Source organism: Lineus longissimus, chromosome 13 (genome assembly GCF_910592395.1).
Source record: "Lineus longissimus chromosome 13, tnLinLong1.2, whole genome shotgun sequence".
In the NCBI taxonomy this organism is placed as follows: domain Eukaryota; kingdom Metazoa; phylum Nemertea; class Pilidiophora; order Heteronemertea; family Lineidae; genus Lineus; species Lineus longissimus.
In genome coordinates this window covers 14022961-14040805 of record NC_088320.1, presented here as the reverse complement: position 1 = coordinate 14040805, position 17845 = coordinate 14022961, and the positions used below count along the sequence as shown (strand labels likewise).

The 17845-nt window shown below is 41.5% G+C and overlaps 1 protein-coding gene across 1 annotated transcript; it reads left to right on the top strand.

The window, feature by feature from the left end:
* The first annotated feature begins 1253 nt into the window (after positions 1-1253).
* Positions 1254-3089, top strand: LOC135497702 (uncharacterized). Its single transcript, XM_064787537.1, has one exon. The coding sequence runs from the start codon at positions 1254-1256 to the stop codon at positions 3087-3089; it is 1836 nt and encodes a 611-aa protein (XP_064643607.1).
* The last annotated feature ends 14756 nt before the right edge of the window (positions 3090-17845 follow it).

Genomic DNA, 17845 nt, shown 5'->3' with positions numbered 1-17845 from the left:
CAAAATTCGACCTGTGTTTGACGCCTCAGCTAAGGGGGCTAACGGAGTGTCACTGAATGATTGCATTGAGTCAGGACCCAACTTGTTGCCAGGTCTATTAGACATTCTAATCAGATTCAGACGATGGCGGGTCGCGATGACCAGTGACATCACCAAAGCTTTCCTACAGATTGCCGTCAACAAGGAAGATCAGGATGTCCATCGCTTCCTGTGTACAAAAGATGGGAAAGATAGGGTGATGAAATTCTTGTGTGTCCCATTTGGCAATACAGCCAGTCCATTTCTCTTAAATGCAACCATCCGCCACCATCTGTCTCAGTACTCTGATTCTGAAACCTCTACTGCTGTCGAGGAACTGAAGGAAAATTTGTATGTTGATGATTGGATCACTGGGGCTGATTATGAAGATGAGACTTGTGAGTTGTTTCGTAATGGTCAAAAGATTCTAAAAGAAGGTAGTCTGTCATTGGCAAAGTGCAACTCTAACAATGAGGTAATCAAAGACATGTTCATACACGAGTTTGATTCTCACTCTGGTACTGTATCAACAAAGATACTTGGGTTGAAGTGGTTGAAAACAGAAGACTGTTTTGCATTTGATGGAGTTGACATCCCTACACAGATTGTCACAACCAAAAGAGTTGTTTTGAGCTTCATAGCGAGGTTGTTTGACCCGTTTGGTTTCTTGTCACCCTACATCATGTATCTCAAAATTTTGTTGCAAGAAATATGGTTGTTGAAACTGGATTTGGATGACAATGTTCCAGCCCCACTTCAGGATAGGTTTATGAGATGGGTGCAAGGTACAACAGTGGATAATTCCAAGACGCTACGGCTTGTCATTGTGGTCAAATTTGACTGAAGTTGAGGTTCATGGGTTTGGTGGTGCCTCAGAACAAGGTTACGGAGCTGTGGTATACCTGCGCATTCCCTGTTCAGATGGCAGCTATGAGGTTTCACTAGTCACATCCAGGGCTAGAGTTACACCAGTAAAAAAGGTTTCACTCCCTAGATTAGAATTGCTTGGTGCTCTGTTGTGTGTTCGTGTGGTCAGCTTCGTGCTGAAAGCCTTGAAACTTCCATCTGACGCAATGTGTAGGTATTGGACAGACTCTACTGTAGCTCTAGGTTGGATTAAAGGTAAACATTCTCGTTGGAAAACTTTCGTTGCTAACCGAGTTCTTGAAATTCAAGAACTGACAGATGTTGAACAGTGGTCTCACTGCCCTGGTAGAGGGAACCCAGCAGATATCATGACTAGAGGTGTTCTTGCAGGAGAATTGGTCTCTTCCAAACAGTGGTTGTCGGGACCTAGTTGGCTAGCTGGATCATTAGTACTGGGCAAAGACAAAGTGATGTTTGATCAGGTAGAGCGGTTCCTTCAGCCAGAAACTGTGGCCATTGTAAATGTAGCTAGAGTGTGGTTGCCAGAAGATGTTCTCAACGTTGAGAGATGGGGTACACTTGAGAAAGCAATTAGAATCACAGCTTGGGTCGTGAGAGTACTCCAAAACATGGATAAAACAAAACAACATGTCTCTGGAAAATTGTCCTTACAAGAGTGTGCAACGGCAAAACAGATAATGTTGAAACACGTGCAGAGTGTGGCATATAGTGCTGAGATTGAAGCCCTGAAACAGGGAAAGTCTGTAGGAAAATCATCACCATTGTTAAAGTTAAATCCAGCCATTGGAAAAGATGGGTTAGTTAGGATTGGTGGTAGGTTAGAAAACTCTCAGCTGACATATGCTGAAAAACATCCAGTCATCGTGCCCAAGGGCAGGTTTGCCACACTTCTTATCAGGTCTGAACATTTCAGGGCAAAACATGCGGGTGTAGAGGCCATGATTACGACCATCAGAGACAACTATTGGGTTATAGGACTCAGACATTTGGCCAAAGCGGTCAAAAGATCTTGTGTTAGGTGTCAAAGAGTAGATGCATTAGCTTGCAACCAAGTTGCTGCCCCTTTACCAGAATCGAGGGTACATGAAGCCCCTGTTTTCTCAGTGACGGGCCTAGATTTTGCTGGGCCGGTGTATTGTCTAGACTTTCCAGGTCACAAGTTTTACATACTGTTATTTACATGTGGAGTGGTTAGAGCGATACATCTTGAGTTGACAGCATCATTAAGTCGTGATGACTGTGTGTTAGCTTTGAGAAGATTCATGTCTCGACGTGGATGTCCCACTATCCTCTACTCAGACAATGCTAAAACTTTCAAAGCCACTGAAAAAATGTTAGCCAAGTTATCAGGTTCCAGTGGTATCAAATGGAAGTACATTGTTCCGCGTTCTCCCTGGTGGGGAGGATGGTGGGAACGTCTCGTCCAATCTGTAAAAAAGGCATTGAAGAAAACAGTCGGTAACCGATGTATAACCAGGACAGAACTAGAAACCAGTCTATGTGAGATTGAGGCATGTATCAATGACAGACCTCTGACTTTCGTGGGTGATCAAGTAGATGGTATCAGACCTCTGACTCCATCTCATTTTCTGTTGGGCAAACACACTAGCTACCAAACTGCTGTGTCTGAGGATGAAAGGGTCATCTCTCAGGAAATTCTCACTGAAAGTCAATTGATACGTCAGAGACAAATTGACCTGTTTTGGTCAGTTTGGTCCAAAGATTATGTGCGCAATCTCCCACCGACTGTCAACAAACATCAGGCAAAAGGTAGTTTAGACATAGGTCATATGGTTCTGATTCAGGAAGACAACACCCCTAGGATGCAGTGGCCTATTGGAGTGGTCACTAAACTCTTCCCAGGAAGAGATGGTTTGGTCAGAAGTGTTGAGTTGAAAACCAAAGGTGGTACTGTTGTGAGGTCAGTACAGAGACTGCATGATCTTGAAGTGCATGTACAGGCTGAACAAGATGGAGACAGTAAAAACATTACCCCATTAACGGTAGTTCAAAAAAAGACTGCTCCATCAGTTCATTCTAATACAGGTCAGGGTAAGGCAGGGAAAACTGACACAGCAACTGGTGCACAGAGCACTCATAATACCAGTAACCAACTAAAAGACAAGGCTGTGAAGACACGTCTGGGGAGAGTGATCAAACCCAAAAAGAGATTGGATGTGTAGACATGGGTGATTTACTCTAAAGATGTGTCTATGAGATGCGTTATAATCCACATGTACTGTGATAAAAGAACTATTTGTGTCGCTGTGTGATAAACTTTCATGACTATGAATTGGGCTTCAGGTTAAATGTGTGATGAAATTTGTTAGTCTGAGTAATCGGTACAAAATACAAAAAAAAAAAAAAGTTTACACTGTGTTTGTTCAAATTGGTTTACACTGTTTGTGAAATTTAGTTGTATGTAAGTATGTTATCTGTAGGTAATGTTGATGTCATATGTTGGTGTGTATAGAATCTGGGAAAAGTCGTTTAAAACAGTATGAAGATTTAAGTACACTGCAATGTTTTAAAGAAATAGTAGTTCCATTGTAGTATAAGATATTGAGCGTTTGTCTCTCAGACAACCATAGAAGTATAATTGTGTGTAAAATTAGGAAATGTAAAAAAAAAAAAAAAAAAAGTACACTATCTTTGATTGATGAACAGAAGAAACATGTAGACTTAATCAAATCTGTTAAAAGGTATGTGTTACCGAAGTAAATAAGTCCATGTGTAATGGCATAAGATATATAAGTGAAACAAGCATAGCTCTCCCAACAGTTGTAAGCACAGAATCAAAAGAATAAGTGAAGTAAGATGTACTGTATAAGTCCGGATTGACATTGCATTTGACAATGACAAATCAGAAGTTAAGCTAAGTTCAGTAATTCAGATATTTTTTGAGTTAAAGTTAAGTGTTTAGTTTAGTTGTTTAAGTGTTTAAATGTTAATTAGTAATGTCCGTCAATACTGAAATTTATATTATCCTTGCAAAGAGTGCCATAAATGTATATTAAGCAAAGATGAAAGTATTGGATCCTCCAATTGGGGGAGAATGTTGTAGACTTTAGTGTGGTTCTTATTTCGGAACAAACTATAGCTGACTTGATTGGTGCTGCCACATATACTAAGTTTGTAACTTGTAGTATACATGCTTGCTTATGTGTAGTATGAATAAATAAAGTGACTCAGCAAAAGGAACCCATGCTGTCCAGTCTCTTTGAATTCGCTCCGACAATATCAAGCTGGAGTCCGCAAAAGACACCCATGATGGCTGACCAACTAGATAATGACGTAATGCATCACGAAGCTTCGCTCCACGCATGCAGCCAACCCAACCAAGCGATGCAACATGGCTATCTGCTACATGGAGGAGGAACGCCCGAAGAATACGCTGATGGATTCCACCGAGATAATCCAGTCTGAACTCGACACCCACACTGGTACCCAGGAGCTCTACTTGTCGACTCTCACAGACGCCCCTGAGATCGAGAAAGCGACAGACTAAATGAGAGCCAGGTCTGACCATGCCGGTCAAGTTCTTCGAGACGTTTTGACACGATTGTTGTCCCCTGGTTTCCGTTCATACACCACAACCGGTGCCGGTGCCCTCTCAGACATTGACTCCGTCACATAGCATCCCAACCTCGACGAGAACCAGTTCGCAACAACTCAGGAACAACTTCATCACCGAGACATCAGAATGGTTCAGAAGCAAGCTTCCATCAAGGGCGAAATGAACGCGTCCAGGCTTCGAGAGGAGGTAGAGTTGGCAAAGCTGAAGCAGTTGGAGATTGAAGATTGGCTGAAAGAGCACAAATCTGCGCAAGATGTACACCCTTGTCGGAAAGTTTATGGACACCAGTTTTTGCACATTTTCTCAAAAACGGCTAATCCTATTGAACCCAAATTTTCACCAATGGTGGAGAATCTTCTTGGCTATCGAATGACGTGATAGTTGATATCAGGACCAATTGCATAACAAAGTTATTACATAATTTTGAGAGGGATCTTTTTTTTACTTTTTTGTTAATCAATTTTTCAAAACCAAATTAACCTACAGTATATATTGCACATAGCTAAGACTTTCTGTGAAAAAAATTTGGATAAATCTCATTTCGGTTTTGAGATATATCGAAATATCAAAATTTTGATATTTTGATAATTTGATATTTTTGGGTTTTTTGCAACTGTATCATTGAGAAGTCATACCCAAATAATGATTGGCACCAATTTAGCACAGCTAGCAACTAATATTGCTGAGAAAAGGTGGATACTTGGTAGTATGAAAATTTTCATATTATAATTTCAAGATGTTCCTTTAGTTGAAAATCAGAAAAAAATCACCATTCATTCAGGGGACATGGGTACTACTAGGATATATCGAAAAATCAGAAAAATCTCAAAATTTTCAGAATCTCAAAATTTTGATATTTTGATATATCATGAAAAGTAAATGATATTTTCAAATACTTTCTTCACAGAAAGTCTTAGCATTGTTATCTGTATGATGCAAGATTTATACTTCGATTTTAAAAAAATCAACCAAAAAGTGAAAAATAGATGCCTCTCAAAATTATGTAATAACTTTGTTATGCAATTGGTCCTGATATCAACTATCACGTCATTCGATAGCCAGGAAGATTCTCCACCATTGGTGAATATTTGGGTTCAATAGGATTAGCCGTTTTTGAGAAAATGTGCAAAAACTGGTGTCCATAAACTTTCCGACAAGGGTGTACGTCCTAAGGCCACAATGGTATCACCAAGCCCTGCAGCAAAGGCCCAGCATGCAAGAGCAGACAAACCCGTGACGAAGAGAGAAAAACTCTACAAAGCGCCCGTGATGATCAGTCAAGCAGCGCCAGTTTCTTACTTCCTGCCAAGTGCCGTTCAATCCGCCAACCCAGGGTTTGATCATCACGCTTTACCAGATGTTACCAACATTGCCAACCCAACAAGATTTGAGATGAACCACGAGTTGCCTACATGGGATCCGCGACCGCTCATAGATGAGTGGATCGACAAATTGGTTTCGGTGCTACCAAAGAGACGGTGCTACCAAAGCTAAAGAAGACTCAACCTGAGGACCATATGTTTGCAGCATTGGTGAAGCTCGAGCGTGACATGGGTCTATATCCCGCTACCCAGATTCCAACATTTGATGGTTCTGCCCTCCTATAGCCGAAGTTCGTGGAGCAGTTCTTCACTCAAGTCCACATCAAGTCGGGCATAGACGACTCACGCCGAATGGACCTGTTGCAGTCCCACGTGTCCAACCATGCCCTGACAGTGATTCGTGAATTTGGTTATAGCAGCCGCTGCTATGCCGATGCATTTAAAGAACTGGAAAGTGCCTTTGGCCATCGGAATAAAGGCGCACGCGCCTACCTTGATGTTATTTCAACTGGCAACACAATATCCTCCAGGAACCCGGCCGCCTGATGTCAGTTCTATGTGGATGTGAGGGATTGTATAATAACACTTACTCAGCTCAACTATACCACAGATATGCACGGGACATATCTGCTCGTTAATGTCTCACGTCGTATCCCAGTCGACAGGATAAGATACTGGAACAAGCACATCTCAGGAATATCGCAGACCAGAGAGCCATCCATCCTTGACCTTCGCAACTGGTTAAATGAGTGTGTCGACACAGAGTTCAACCCCTATGCCATTTGATTAGAAGCCTCGAAGGGAAATACTACCACAGCCCACACCTATAGTACTGCCAGGAAGCTAAAGGACAAGCTTGAGAAGTATAATAGGGCAGCTAGGCCAGGGATGTCATCATGAGATGTTAAAGATGGTGCAGCAAAGCGGATAGCAGCAACTAAAGATGACAGAAAACCTATCTCATGTCCACTCTGCCAAGAGTCTCATCAACTATACCGTTGCTTCCAGTTCGTAAAAAAAAGACCACACGAGAGACAAAAGATTGCTGCAGAAGCCAATATATGTATGAATTGCTTACACTCCACCCACGAACTGAGCAAGTGCCTGTCAACCCTAAGATGCCGTGAGCCAGGCTGCCATGAGAAGCATCATACCCTACTTCATCCAGATGAAACCTCTGCAAAGAACTACGCCAACGTCGCTGGATATACCTGTAGGAGCCCTACATGTGCCTACTTCCAACTCGTCCGAGTCAACGTGAGCGGTAAAAAATGGAAGATACATCCCCACCGTGGCCATGTTAGATTCTGCCGGTGAAAACACAGTGATTCGTTGACAACTAGCGCAGGATCTTGGGTTGAAAGGAAAGACGAGATACCTCACCATCAAGACTTTGAACGCGGAATCTTCAGGCAAGTCGCAGACGGTATCATTCAGCATGAGAGCCGCTGGTGAGGAATCTGCCCAGGTGCTGAATGTTAGGGAGGTAGATGGACCGTAGATGTCAACGCCTTCCAATGCCCGCCTCAACTGATTTCACCATCTTGGGATCACATCCAGAGACTTGGCCTGACCAAAATTGATGCTGCTGAAGTCCAGTTGCTGTTAGGAGCAGATATCCCTTTCTCTCACATTCAGACAGACACCAGGATGGGAGATGAAACTACACCGCTAGCCATGAAAATGCCTCTTGGATTGATGCTGATGGGGATGTCTAAAGCTCAAGATTCGCAAAAACCGTTGCCAATGTCAACTTCATCGTCAGCAGAGACCGACAGCTACATCAAGACGTCGATACGTTATGGCAGATAGAGTCCTTTGGTGCCTCCTTCACCACAAAAAAACCACACTTTCTGCAGAAGACAAGACTAGTGTCACTGCTAGTCTGTTACGAAAGAATCCAAATAAAAAGTTTTCTGTCAAAATTCCCCTTTCTCTTTAATGACTATCTTGAGGGAATAAACGCACGAGGCGCATCACAAAAACCCATCTACAGGCCTCACTTACGGCCAAGTATGCAACGTTAATGCATTCAGTGTAGTCTTTATACATTTATCTTTCTTAATATGTACCTCTTTCCCGGCATATGTATTGACTTAATCATCTTTGACGATGTGACAATGTCTTCTTGATGTGTCATTGTCGTCAATGTCTTCTGGATGTGACAATGTCTTCTAGATGTGACAATGTCTTTGGAGTCAAACAATGTACTACGAGAAGACAAGGGTTTACAACAGTTTTATTCTGAAGTACTAGTAACTATAGTACATCAGGTTAATAAAATACTTTGTTCCCCGGACAATCTATCCTTGGGTACTTTTAACTTCTACACCGAAGGTACCGAAGGAAAAAACAGATTAAAGGTCCTATCTTCTACCAATTGTAATGGGATTACTCCAACAGCCGCGTCATTCTATGCGCCCCCGCTTCCACCTGCGCCTGCGCCGTCCATTACGAATAGTCAACAACTCTTTGTTCGCAACAGAAAAGATCAGTACAGAAATCTGGACAGATCGGAAGTGACGTAGGTTTCACACTGGGTAACCTGCGCCTGCGAGGAATGACGTCGAGTGATGTATTCAGAAGGTTCGAGAATATTCTAGAATGTTCTAGAAGAATGTGCAACTTATTCCATATGGTAGTGTGTTGGAAAATCCACTATTCCAGTGAGAAAATGTAAGGTTTTTCCAACAATAAGAACATGAAACCAATAATGAAATGTAATCCTTCATTAAATTCATAGGTCCATGATTAAATAGTCACGAATGAACATCACAAGCTTGTTTCACATTCGGTAACCTTCGCGTGTCCAAATTTATGTTCGGAAGTGGTCGGCTTCAATCACATGACATGTATGATGACGTGATGGTAAATCCCCAAAATATGCGCAGTTAAAATCCACTATTCCAGTGAGAAAATGTAAGGTTTTTTCCAACAGTAAGAACAGGAAGCCAATAATGAAATGTAATCCTTCATTAAATCCATAGGTCCATGATTAAATAGTCACGAATGAACATAGTTCACTGGTAGAAAAGGAATGTTCTCGATAGTGACGTCACAAGCTTATTTCACGTGGTTGAAGAAAGTATAGCATAAAAATAGCATCGCAAAGCGGGCATAACCCCTCAGCCAATCGATGTTGAAGGTGGGATAATGTTGAAGTTGGCTTAGTGGAGTGGCTAGTTTGCATATGGAAATGAAAATTGTGGAAACCTATTTTGAGGATGTGAGCGTGGCGGCCATATTGAATTTCGAATCGCGCTGATTTTCGAAAGGAACCGTCCCCTTACAAAACTGCATTAGGCCTACGCCCACTAAAAATTGATTCCATCCTCCAAGCCGTTCTCCTCGAAATTGACGGAAACTGATTTCAAGCACGTTGCCTGGTGACCATATTGAGAATCAGAACGAGCCAGTTTTCAAAAGGAACCTTCCTCTAGTCGCCCCAAACGTACATACCAAAAATGAATTTGATCGGAAGAACGGTTCTCCTCGAAATTGACGGAAACTGATTTCAAGCACGCCGCCCTAGTGGCCATATTGATAATCAGAACGAGCCCGTTTTCGAAAGGAACCTCGCTCTAGTCATCCTCAACGTACATACTAAAAAATGAATTTATTCGGACGAACGTTCACCTCGAAATTGACGGAAATTTCAAACACGCCGCCTTGGTGGCCATATTGATAATCGGAACAAGCCCGTTTTCGAAAGGAACCTTCCTCTAGTCACTAATGTACATACCAACAATTTAATTGATTGTCAAAGCCGTTCTCCTAGAAATTGACGGAAACAAAGTAACAGACGCCCGCCCGCACGGACGGACGGCGCACGGGACGACAATACCCCTTTAGCCCATTTGGGCTGAGGGGTAAAACGCCTATTCAAGTGAGAAATAGCGAGGTTTTAGTCCAAAGAATAACGCCAGTCAATAGCCCAATCCACAATACATATATTCCACAGGTTTAGCTGGTATATCCAGGGTTTAAAGTCTTTGTTTTTAAGGCAAATGCAGCACTATCTTACAATCATGAATGCTATGGCTGGTCACGCTACACAATATGCCACGTATGCAGTTTCATGGCCCATTGCTTTTGAATGGGACATTGACAGAATGAATTGAATGGGGCATTGACGGAATCTTTTTTTAATTTTGTACCTCTACCACCAGGAGATTGATAAGCGCCGCCAATCGACGATTCAAGTAACGAATTGTATTGGCAGCCTTTTTCGAACTCTCGGTCAGGCCAATTCTTTCCCTGTTTTATCATTTTTGATGCTCGGTTTTCTGGGGTTGAACTTTAGGCATGATTCATGGCAAAACACATTGTTTTCCCTGGATTCTGGCTGGTTATTCCTGCCATTCCTGGATTGCTTTATTGTATTACTATATACGAGGTCACTCGGCCAAAAAACCAATTTGCAGTAGCACGCATAAACGCTCATCCCGCCTTGGAGGAGGAATTGAACTCCCTTGTTCTTCTTGAACTTCCCTCGCCTCCAAGTGCAGAGTAAAAGCTGTAGAAGAGGACGATCAGTCATGTCCAAGCACCATGCGGAAGTGATGAATGATCGCAGGTACCCGCCAGGTGTAGTGTGTGCGAGTAATGAGAAGTATTCTGTTTGTACTGATTGCTAATACCGGTCTTGGCATTGGGCGTTTTGGAAACATTATTTCGAAACTTGGAACTCGGGTAACTTGAATCAACTTGTTGTCATCTGTAAATGACACCCAAACAGGTGAATAGGAATAAAAGTATCCTTTACTCTCCGGTTGCAAAAGCAAAAATTCGCTATTGAAATGATCGCATGTCCCATAAAAGATGTGCTTCATATTTATCGTCTGGTTGTGAATCAGTTTGTAGTATCCTTCTTTGTGGTGAAATACCTCATATGGCCTTTTCTTTCTGGGATTACCATAAACAAAAATGGTTTTATTCGACCACACTGCCTGAGGAGGGCTGATATTGTATATGATTGCTTGTACGGACGTTATCATATTTGGATGAGTAAATGCAATATCTTGTTCGGAGTGATAGTCAATTTCAAATAGAATTAATTCGTAATTAAACCTGTGGCGTTTGGTTGTTCTGGGAAAATTTTGAGTCCAAACTATCACATGACTCATGTCATCTGACAACACCGGCCTGCATCTTAAACCAGTCATGGTGTAGTTCACAGTTACATGAGATACAAATCTTCCGCTATAACTGTATAAATCTACAGACAACTTTCTGAGAGGGGAATGTAAACAGAACACAAGGAGATATGCTTTAAAGCATAAAACATCAGTGACCCGTTCTTGAAGGTCAAAAATATGTTTTTGTGTAGGAATTGAGCCTGGGTAATATGCAATCATGAAAGATGGTGGTTTCATCAATTGGGCATTGCCACCACATGAATGTAAGAGAAAAACCCGCTGTATAGGACTGTAAATAATACACAGTATCTTCTTCGCAGTAGTTTTCATCAGTCGAAATTTTCGCTGCAGGCGAAACGTAGTAAATCTATTCCGACCTAAGATGAAAATAACGCTGTGTGTGGTTGCATTCGCACATGGCTTCCCGTGATCGAAACTTTGGGGGATGCAGCTCCCCCGAAATCCGGAGACTTATTAGTTGTGGCCGAGGTGATCGCCGAGTGCGTAGGTAGCCTCCCCCATTTGCCGATAAGACCCCGAAGATTGAGAGTCATGACGGCAGTTGTCGCCTACTCGTTTAGCAAAACATTTACACGTATATTATCCTTCAAAACATAACTATTCGGTCATCAATGGTGTTTTATATGCCTATACGTGTATTAGTCTTTACGATATCTAGAAGTACAGATCGAATAGTTTGATATTGATAAGATTTGTATGATTGAGGACGTACGGAGAATAGAAGAGCAGTCAGTGGCAGTCTCCCTGCAATCCCTTCCATTCCCAATCGTCCATATTACAAAAACACTAACATGACACTTGTGGGTGTTGCAGGAGACATGCATAGTGGAAGACCAGGTATCGATAGTAATGACGGTTTTTGCTTTGGCGATTCTAGGTATACAGTCAGTTGGCCGCGCCCCCGTTCGCAGCGCCAAAAGAGCGTTTCTCTCTGCGTTGCGCTGCTACTGTCACATATCGGTAAAATTTGGTACTAACTCGTGCCATATTTGTGGCAGAGACTAAAACCTCTGTAGCATGTACGACTGTTCGGGGAGAGCGATTTATCAAAGATGGCGAAATTGTAAGTTTTTGAAAGAAAAAAATGGTGTTTATTTCATCAAATTCCAAGCAAAATCAACCGAGTTTGATCAATTTTTCGAAAGATGATACTTTCGCAATCTTCGCTGAACATACCTCACTCAAAGATATTTTCAAGCTTTGCGGCGATATTTGGTAAATTGATATTTTGTGATGTGGTTGACCAATCCAAAATGAATTCACATCTTTTAAAACATTTAGCACCCGGTTTCCTAAATATTTCTTTTTTGGCACTTAATTTGGTGATTTTTCGAAGAAATATCATTAATTATTTATGACGTTTTGCATCACGTGATGTTAATCAAGCCGTTTTTCGCGGCAATTGCGTGCACGACGCGATATTGTAAAAATATTTTAATGCACAGCGTGTCTCAAAAAAATTGTGATTAAAAGTGAGAATAGCATGATTGTAGCCTGTGTGAGTTCTGTTGATGAATATGCTTAGTCTGACTATAATTTCTACAACTTGTGGCCAAATGACCAGATGATTTTGAGCCTTTTGATAAAGCTACAGGTAGAATAGTCATCACATCAGACATGTCAGAGTGACAGTGACTGACTGAGTGAGTGTTATGTTATGTTATGAGACTGGAGGTATGTCATGTGTTCCACCATATCGTCATTGATATTGACCAGGAATACTATCGATTTGTGTGGATGTGCTCAAACAGTAATGCTTCACTTCCGAACAGATCCAGGTGACTGAGATGTTACTACTACTACATTGTTGGGCAATCCGACTGATTCTTAATTCAGAAATTTCTCTGTATATCCTCTGTGAAAATAAACTTTCTCATAATGATATATCTTTTGTTTGTTTGGTAATTTTAGTGGCCTATGTTTAGGCACTTTTTTGCCAGATTTGCCTGTAAAAGGCTGCCATACTTCAGGAAAAGAAATCATATACACATTACAATGTGGATCTTCACGGTCCAAAACACCAGGGCCTACTAGGTGACATGGCTCAATAATAGGCATTGTCTGGTAATTTTGGACGACCTTTGGATGGATACTTTATTTTCCCTGACCCTGACCTGGGTCTGAACGAGCTTCCAAGCCATCAATGATGCTTATAAAGCCGGGAATAGCCTCATCAGTACCCCCACAAGAGTTATTTTGTGCCAGGCATTGCGCACAGAACTTGCCATCATCTCATTTTTAGAGTTTCTGTATCAGTAAAAGATAATACCAAAAAGCTGATAAAGTATGTAATTTGAGCAGCATGACCAATGCCAGTGTTAAAAGGTGTAAACTTAACCTATTACAGGACATCTTCCTGCAAGATTGCGATTGGTTTAACTTGAAGTTTGCCATCAATTTGTCTGTTGTAATTGTACATCCATGCTGTTGTCATTCAGGAAAAATCTGCTTTATCTTTCAGCAAACCTCAGGACTTTTTAAACTTTTTTCTTAATGAAACTACTAATTAATGTTTCATCTAGAATAATATGTTTCGTTTACATGTCATTCAGAAAGATTTTGGCAAGTTTAGGATCGATTTCCGACTTCATATTTTTCACGCCTAAATGTACGCGATAATGAGCTCGTAATGATATGCAGTGACGTCATAGCGCAGAGAGAATTACGCGGAAATGGGGGCGCGGCCAACTGACTGTATATATGCTGACATGGCATAAGTGCGCTGTGTGCGTTGTATAGAAGTGGGGTAACCTGATAGTTTAGTGAAGTTGGCAATAGTATTCAAGTACTTCGTGTCGAGCAAATTTGATGGCGGCATCAGGTGATGGTTTCAATCTCTATTGCACGAGCACGAGTCTTGAAAGGTGATGAAATACCCGAGAGGGGCACCGAGGATATTTTTTAATAACTGGTCCTTACCTCTACCTACCCTTTCCATCCAGATGTACGCTCCTTTTTTGTTTAATTTTTTACCCACTGCATCCTCATGCTGTGATGAATGTATTATGCAAGTGGTTTGCACTTTGTATTCAATACTAAAACTAAAACTCACCACACGTCTTCCTGAAGTGAATACAATAGAGCACTGCAGTAGAGATCTAGTCAACGATACCTCCTTCGTGGTAAGAGAGCCTTCCCAATGCACTCTCTCAAAGATTCTCAAAGAATTGACCATTTGTGATATGAGCACAGAATAGATAGCAATGTGTATGTATAATGTACTTCTGAGCAGTGGAGGCACGTGATAAGGCATGAAGGGTTTTCATATGATTTCTCTGATCGTTTCAAATTGATGAGTTCAGAAATGCTCTAGATATTTCTTCATTTTATACTCAGCGAAGTTACTTTGAAAACCTGAACTCGCGTTATTTAGTTGAGTATTGGACTAATATTTGTCTACGCCATTTTTGGAAGAACAAGACGTATCATTCCTCAGTAATAAAGTATTAAACAGTTTTTCCAATTTTATTTCGCATCGAACATCGTAGAAAAAGGACTTTATTCGTCATTTTTATCATGCAATGGCACAACTCGATCCTGGACCAGGTTGTACAAAACTAATTTTGCCACGAACGCTTGTGTTAACTTAACCTGGCGTTATCTCCTTCAGTTGAGCCTTTTGACTCAACGAGAAGTAAGTTTATGCCAGCGTTAGTGACAAAACTTCCTTTGAACAACTAGACCCTGGCCTACAAAACTTTTCGTTTGATTTAACGTTACCCTGATCTTACACCGCCACATGCTATTTTATCTATGTGTGCGAGCGCAGACCAGACTTTTAGAAAACTGCACTAGTGGCTGACCCGAGTATCCGGATCGCACGAGATGATTTTCTCGTGATGAGGATCAGATACAATATAGCCTCTCCACCACTGGGGACATATTGGATTGCTGAAATATAGCGAAGTTCGTTAGATAGTATGACCACCACACTTCGTCTCTTGAGGAAAGACGTGCTGGATTGATTCAGTACAGCGACGTTTGGTAGTTAGCCTGTCCAACACTGGCGACGTGTTGCATTGATTAAAAGCAGCATAGTTCGATAGATAGCCTGTTCACCACCGGCCATGGGGACGTGTTGAATCGCTAAAGTGCAGCGAAGTTTGGTAGATAGCCTGTCCACCACTGGCGACGTATTGGATTGATTAAAAGCAACATAGTTCGATAGATAGTATGACCACCACACTTCGTCACTTGAGGAGAGACGTGCTGGATTGATTAAGTGCAGCGACGTTTGGTAGATAGCCTGTCCAAAGCTGGGGATGTGTTGGATTAAGTGCAGCATAGTTATATAGCTAGCTTGTCCACCACCAGCCATGGGCATGGGGACGTGTTGAATCACTAAAGTGCAGCGAAGTTTGGTAGATAGCCTGTCCAACACTCGGGCGACGATAGAGAGATAGTCTGTCTACCACTAAAGAGACGTTTCTATAAAACAACACAACATACAATTGAATTCACAACATACATTGAAATACTAGGAAGCGAAGATGTTATTATACGAATTATGATTTGAATCGACTGTTATATTGATTGTATTCATAATCCATTAGTAAAGTACTTTGTCACTGCTGCTTTTTTCAAGTGAACAATCATCCATCAAGTTGATGAGGTATACTACTAGTATATAATAGAGGTCAGTACCACATTTTTTTTCAATATCCTTCCCTGCACAGTCCAAATCACAATTTGAATCCCGTAACTCGCATCAAATAACGTGCCATTGACACGCTACACAGCGCGAAGGACGTGCGTAAGTCGCGCGTCGGCCTGCGTGTAAGACAGGCGAAACATAGAGAGATAAGTCATGAGCGTAACTGGTGCGTCGTTGTCGCGCAACTCGGGACTAAGTTGCGCGTAAGTGACGCGTACCAGGAGGGATGTCAACTGTGGCCTGAACTGTATCCTCCTTCGACAGTCTGCATCCTCCTCGAGGCTGACCGCATGCTGGGGATTATTAGGCCTACCCTATGGTCACGCACCAGTAATGAGCGTTTAAGCCATCATTTATCAATTGAATCGGCAATATCCACAAGCTCGCAACTTTTCCTCAGACTTCAGCAACGAACGCTTTCACCAAAAAAACCTTGACAAATGGAGCCGTCAAAGCCGGTCGCGTGATGTGGTCACGTGATATATACTCTCATTTGGCAACCCTTCCATTAGACCATGGCTCATCACGTGTCCCACTGGAGTTCGATAGTGGTGACGCAAACGCACGAGAGTCAGGATGGGCTTTTACTGGCTTCATTCCAGTGAAATGTGGATTGTAACCATTCACTCAATGATAAAAAATGTCTAACCATTTGTAGGTCTGTTTTTCTGTGAGATTTTTCCACATTTTTGTTGTCCTGTTGAATCCTGTTAACTCGTTCCACAACAGCTGCCTTCTTACTTGAGAAAGTTGAGAACCATTCTATGTTATTCTTCTCCAGTAATCCTGTTTTCAGAGATTTTTGTGGAACTATTCTCCATCGTCAAACTGCAACTTCTCTGGTTTGGCTTCTTTCAAAATAGTGACAAATAATTATTTCACTCCCCACTCCCCCCCCCCTTAGTCTTGAAGGGCAGGGCCCATCCATAACGGCTGAATAAATCAATGATAGTTAAAATATATCTGAAGCTGTTATTGCCTTTTTCATACTTCTGTCAATCCACTTAATCCGTCTGCCACTGCTGGTTTGCATAAGAAACCACTATTTTCCGAAAAGTGAAGTTTTTATTGATTGGTTTGTGTAATTGGTAGGTTGGTAAATTGGCTAAGAAATATTTTAGGTCTCCGTACTTGATCTGCTTTCTGCCATTTTTTCCGCCATTTTTTTCTCCGGAATCAGCTTGCATTGGTATAGGCCACAGAACGCCTATAGTTGGGACACCAAGGACAGAATTAGATGCTCAGAGACAGTTTAACAAGCTGCTAAAGCTTGCAGCACACTGGACGCCAACTCCGGCGGCAAGGCGCATTTTTTGCCGCAAAAGTCCTGAACGCCTGAAAAACCGTAGTGTGCTACGGACGGCGTCAGGCAAACGCCACTTGCCGCCACTTGCCGCCAGATATCTAGTTGGGACACCCAGGACAGAATTAGATGCTCAGACACAGTTTAACAAGCTGCTAAGGGATTCGATAGATCAACACCCTGATATTCCGAACTCAATTCGAAGGTACCAGAACGCCGTTACCCAAACACATACAAAACCAGATTTTGTAATAGGACCTGGCCTGTACATCATTGGGTCAGACATGGTGTTAGATGTAGGTAAGAAAGATAACTACAATAATACCATAGCTCCAAGTAATGCTGAACCTGGTATCAACGACATCAATAAAAAGAAAATAGTAGCACCACCACTAATGGAAGGAGATAGTGTTCAGAAAATAAAGGTTAAGACTAATGTTGAGAAAGTTCAGGATCCTCCTTTTAAGACCCTTGTAGGAGAAAATAGACAAAATGGTACTGGTACTAGTACTAATGTTCCTATTAATAAGGTTACTGTTACTCATGTTACTATTAAGCAGGATTATGACACACATAATATAAGTAAGTACACACTGCTTGGTAGTCTTCGAGCATTGTTTACTTTTATGATTACATAATTTTGGATTTGATACTTTCTGATTAGGTAATTTTCTGATTCGATAATTTCAGAAATAATAAATATGGCTGAGGGAGGAGAAGGATGTGAAATGCACAAACAGTACAGGTTGTCAGAACCTAATATTCATGATGAAAGTATGGATATCAGTAATTTAAGTAAAATTCGTGATGATACTAGTGTTACACGCTACAATAATAACATAGGTGTTGAAAGTAATATGACTACAGAAAGTTCATTTATTGACACACCAGAAAATGTAGTAAGTATTGTATTAGAACTGGAGA

What these genes read in the sequence shown, in the direction of transcription:
- LOC135497702 (XM_064787537.1), top strand. Translation starts at nt 1,254, where the DNA reads ATGACTAGAGGTGTTCTTGCAGGAGAATTGGTCTCTTCCAAACAGTGG.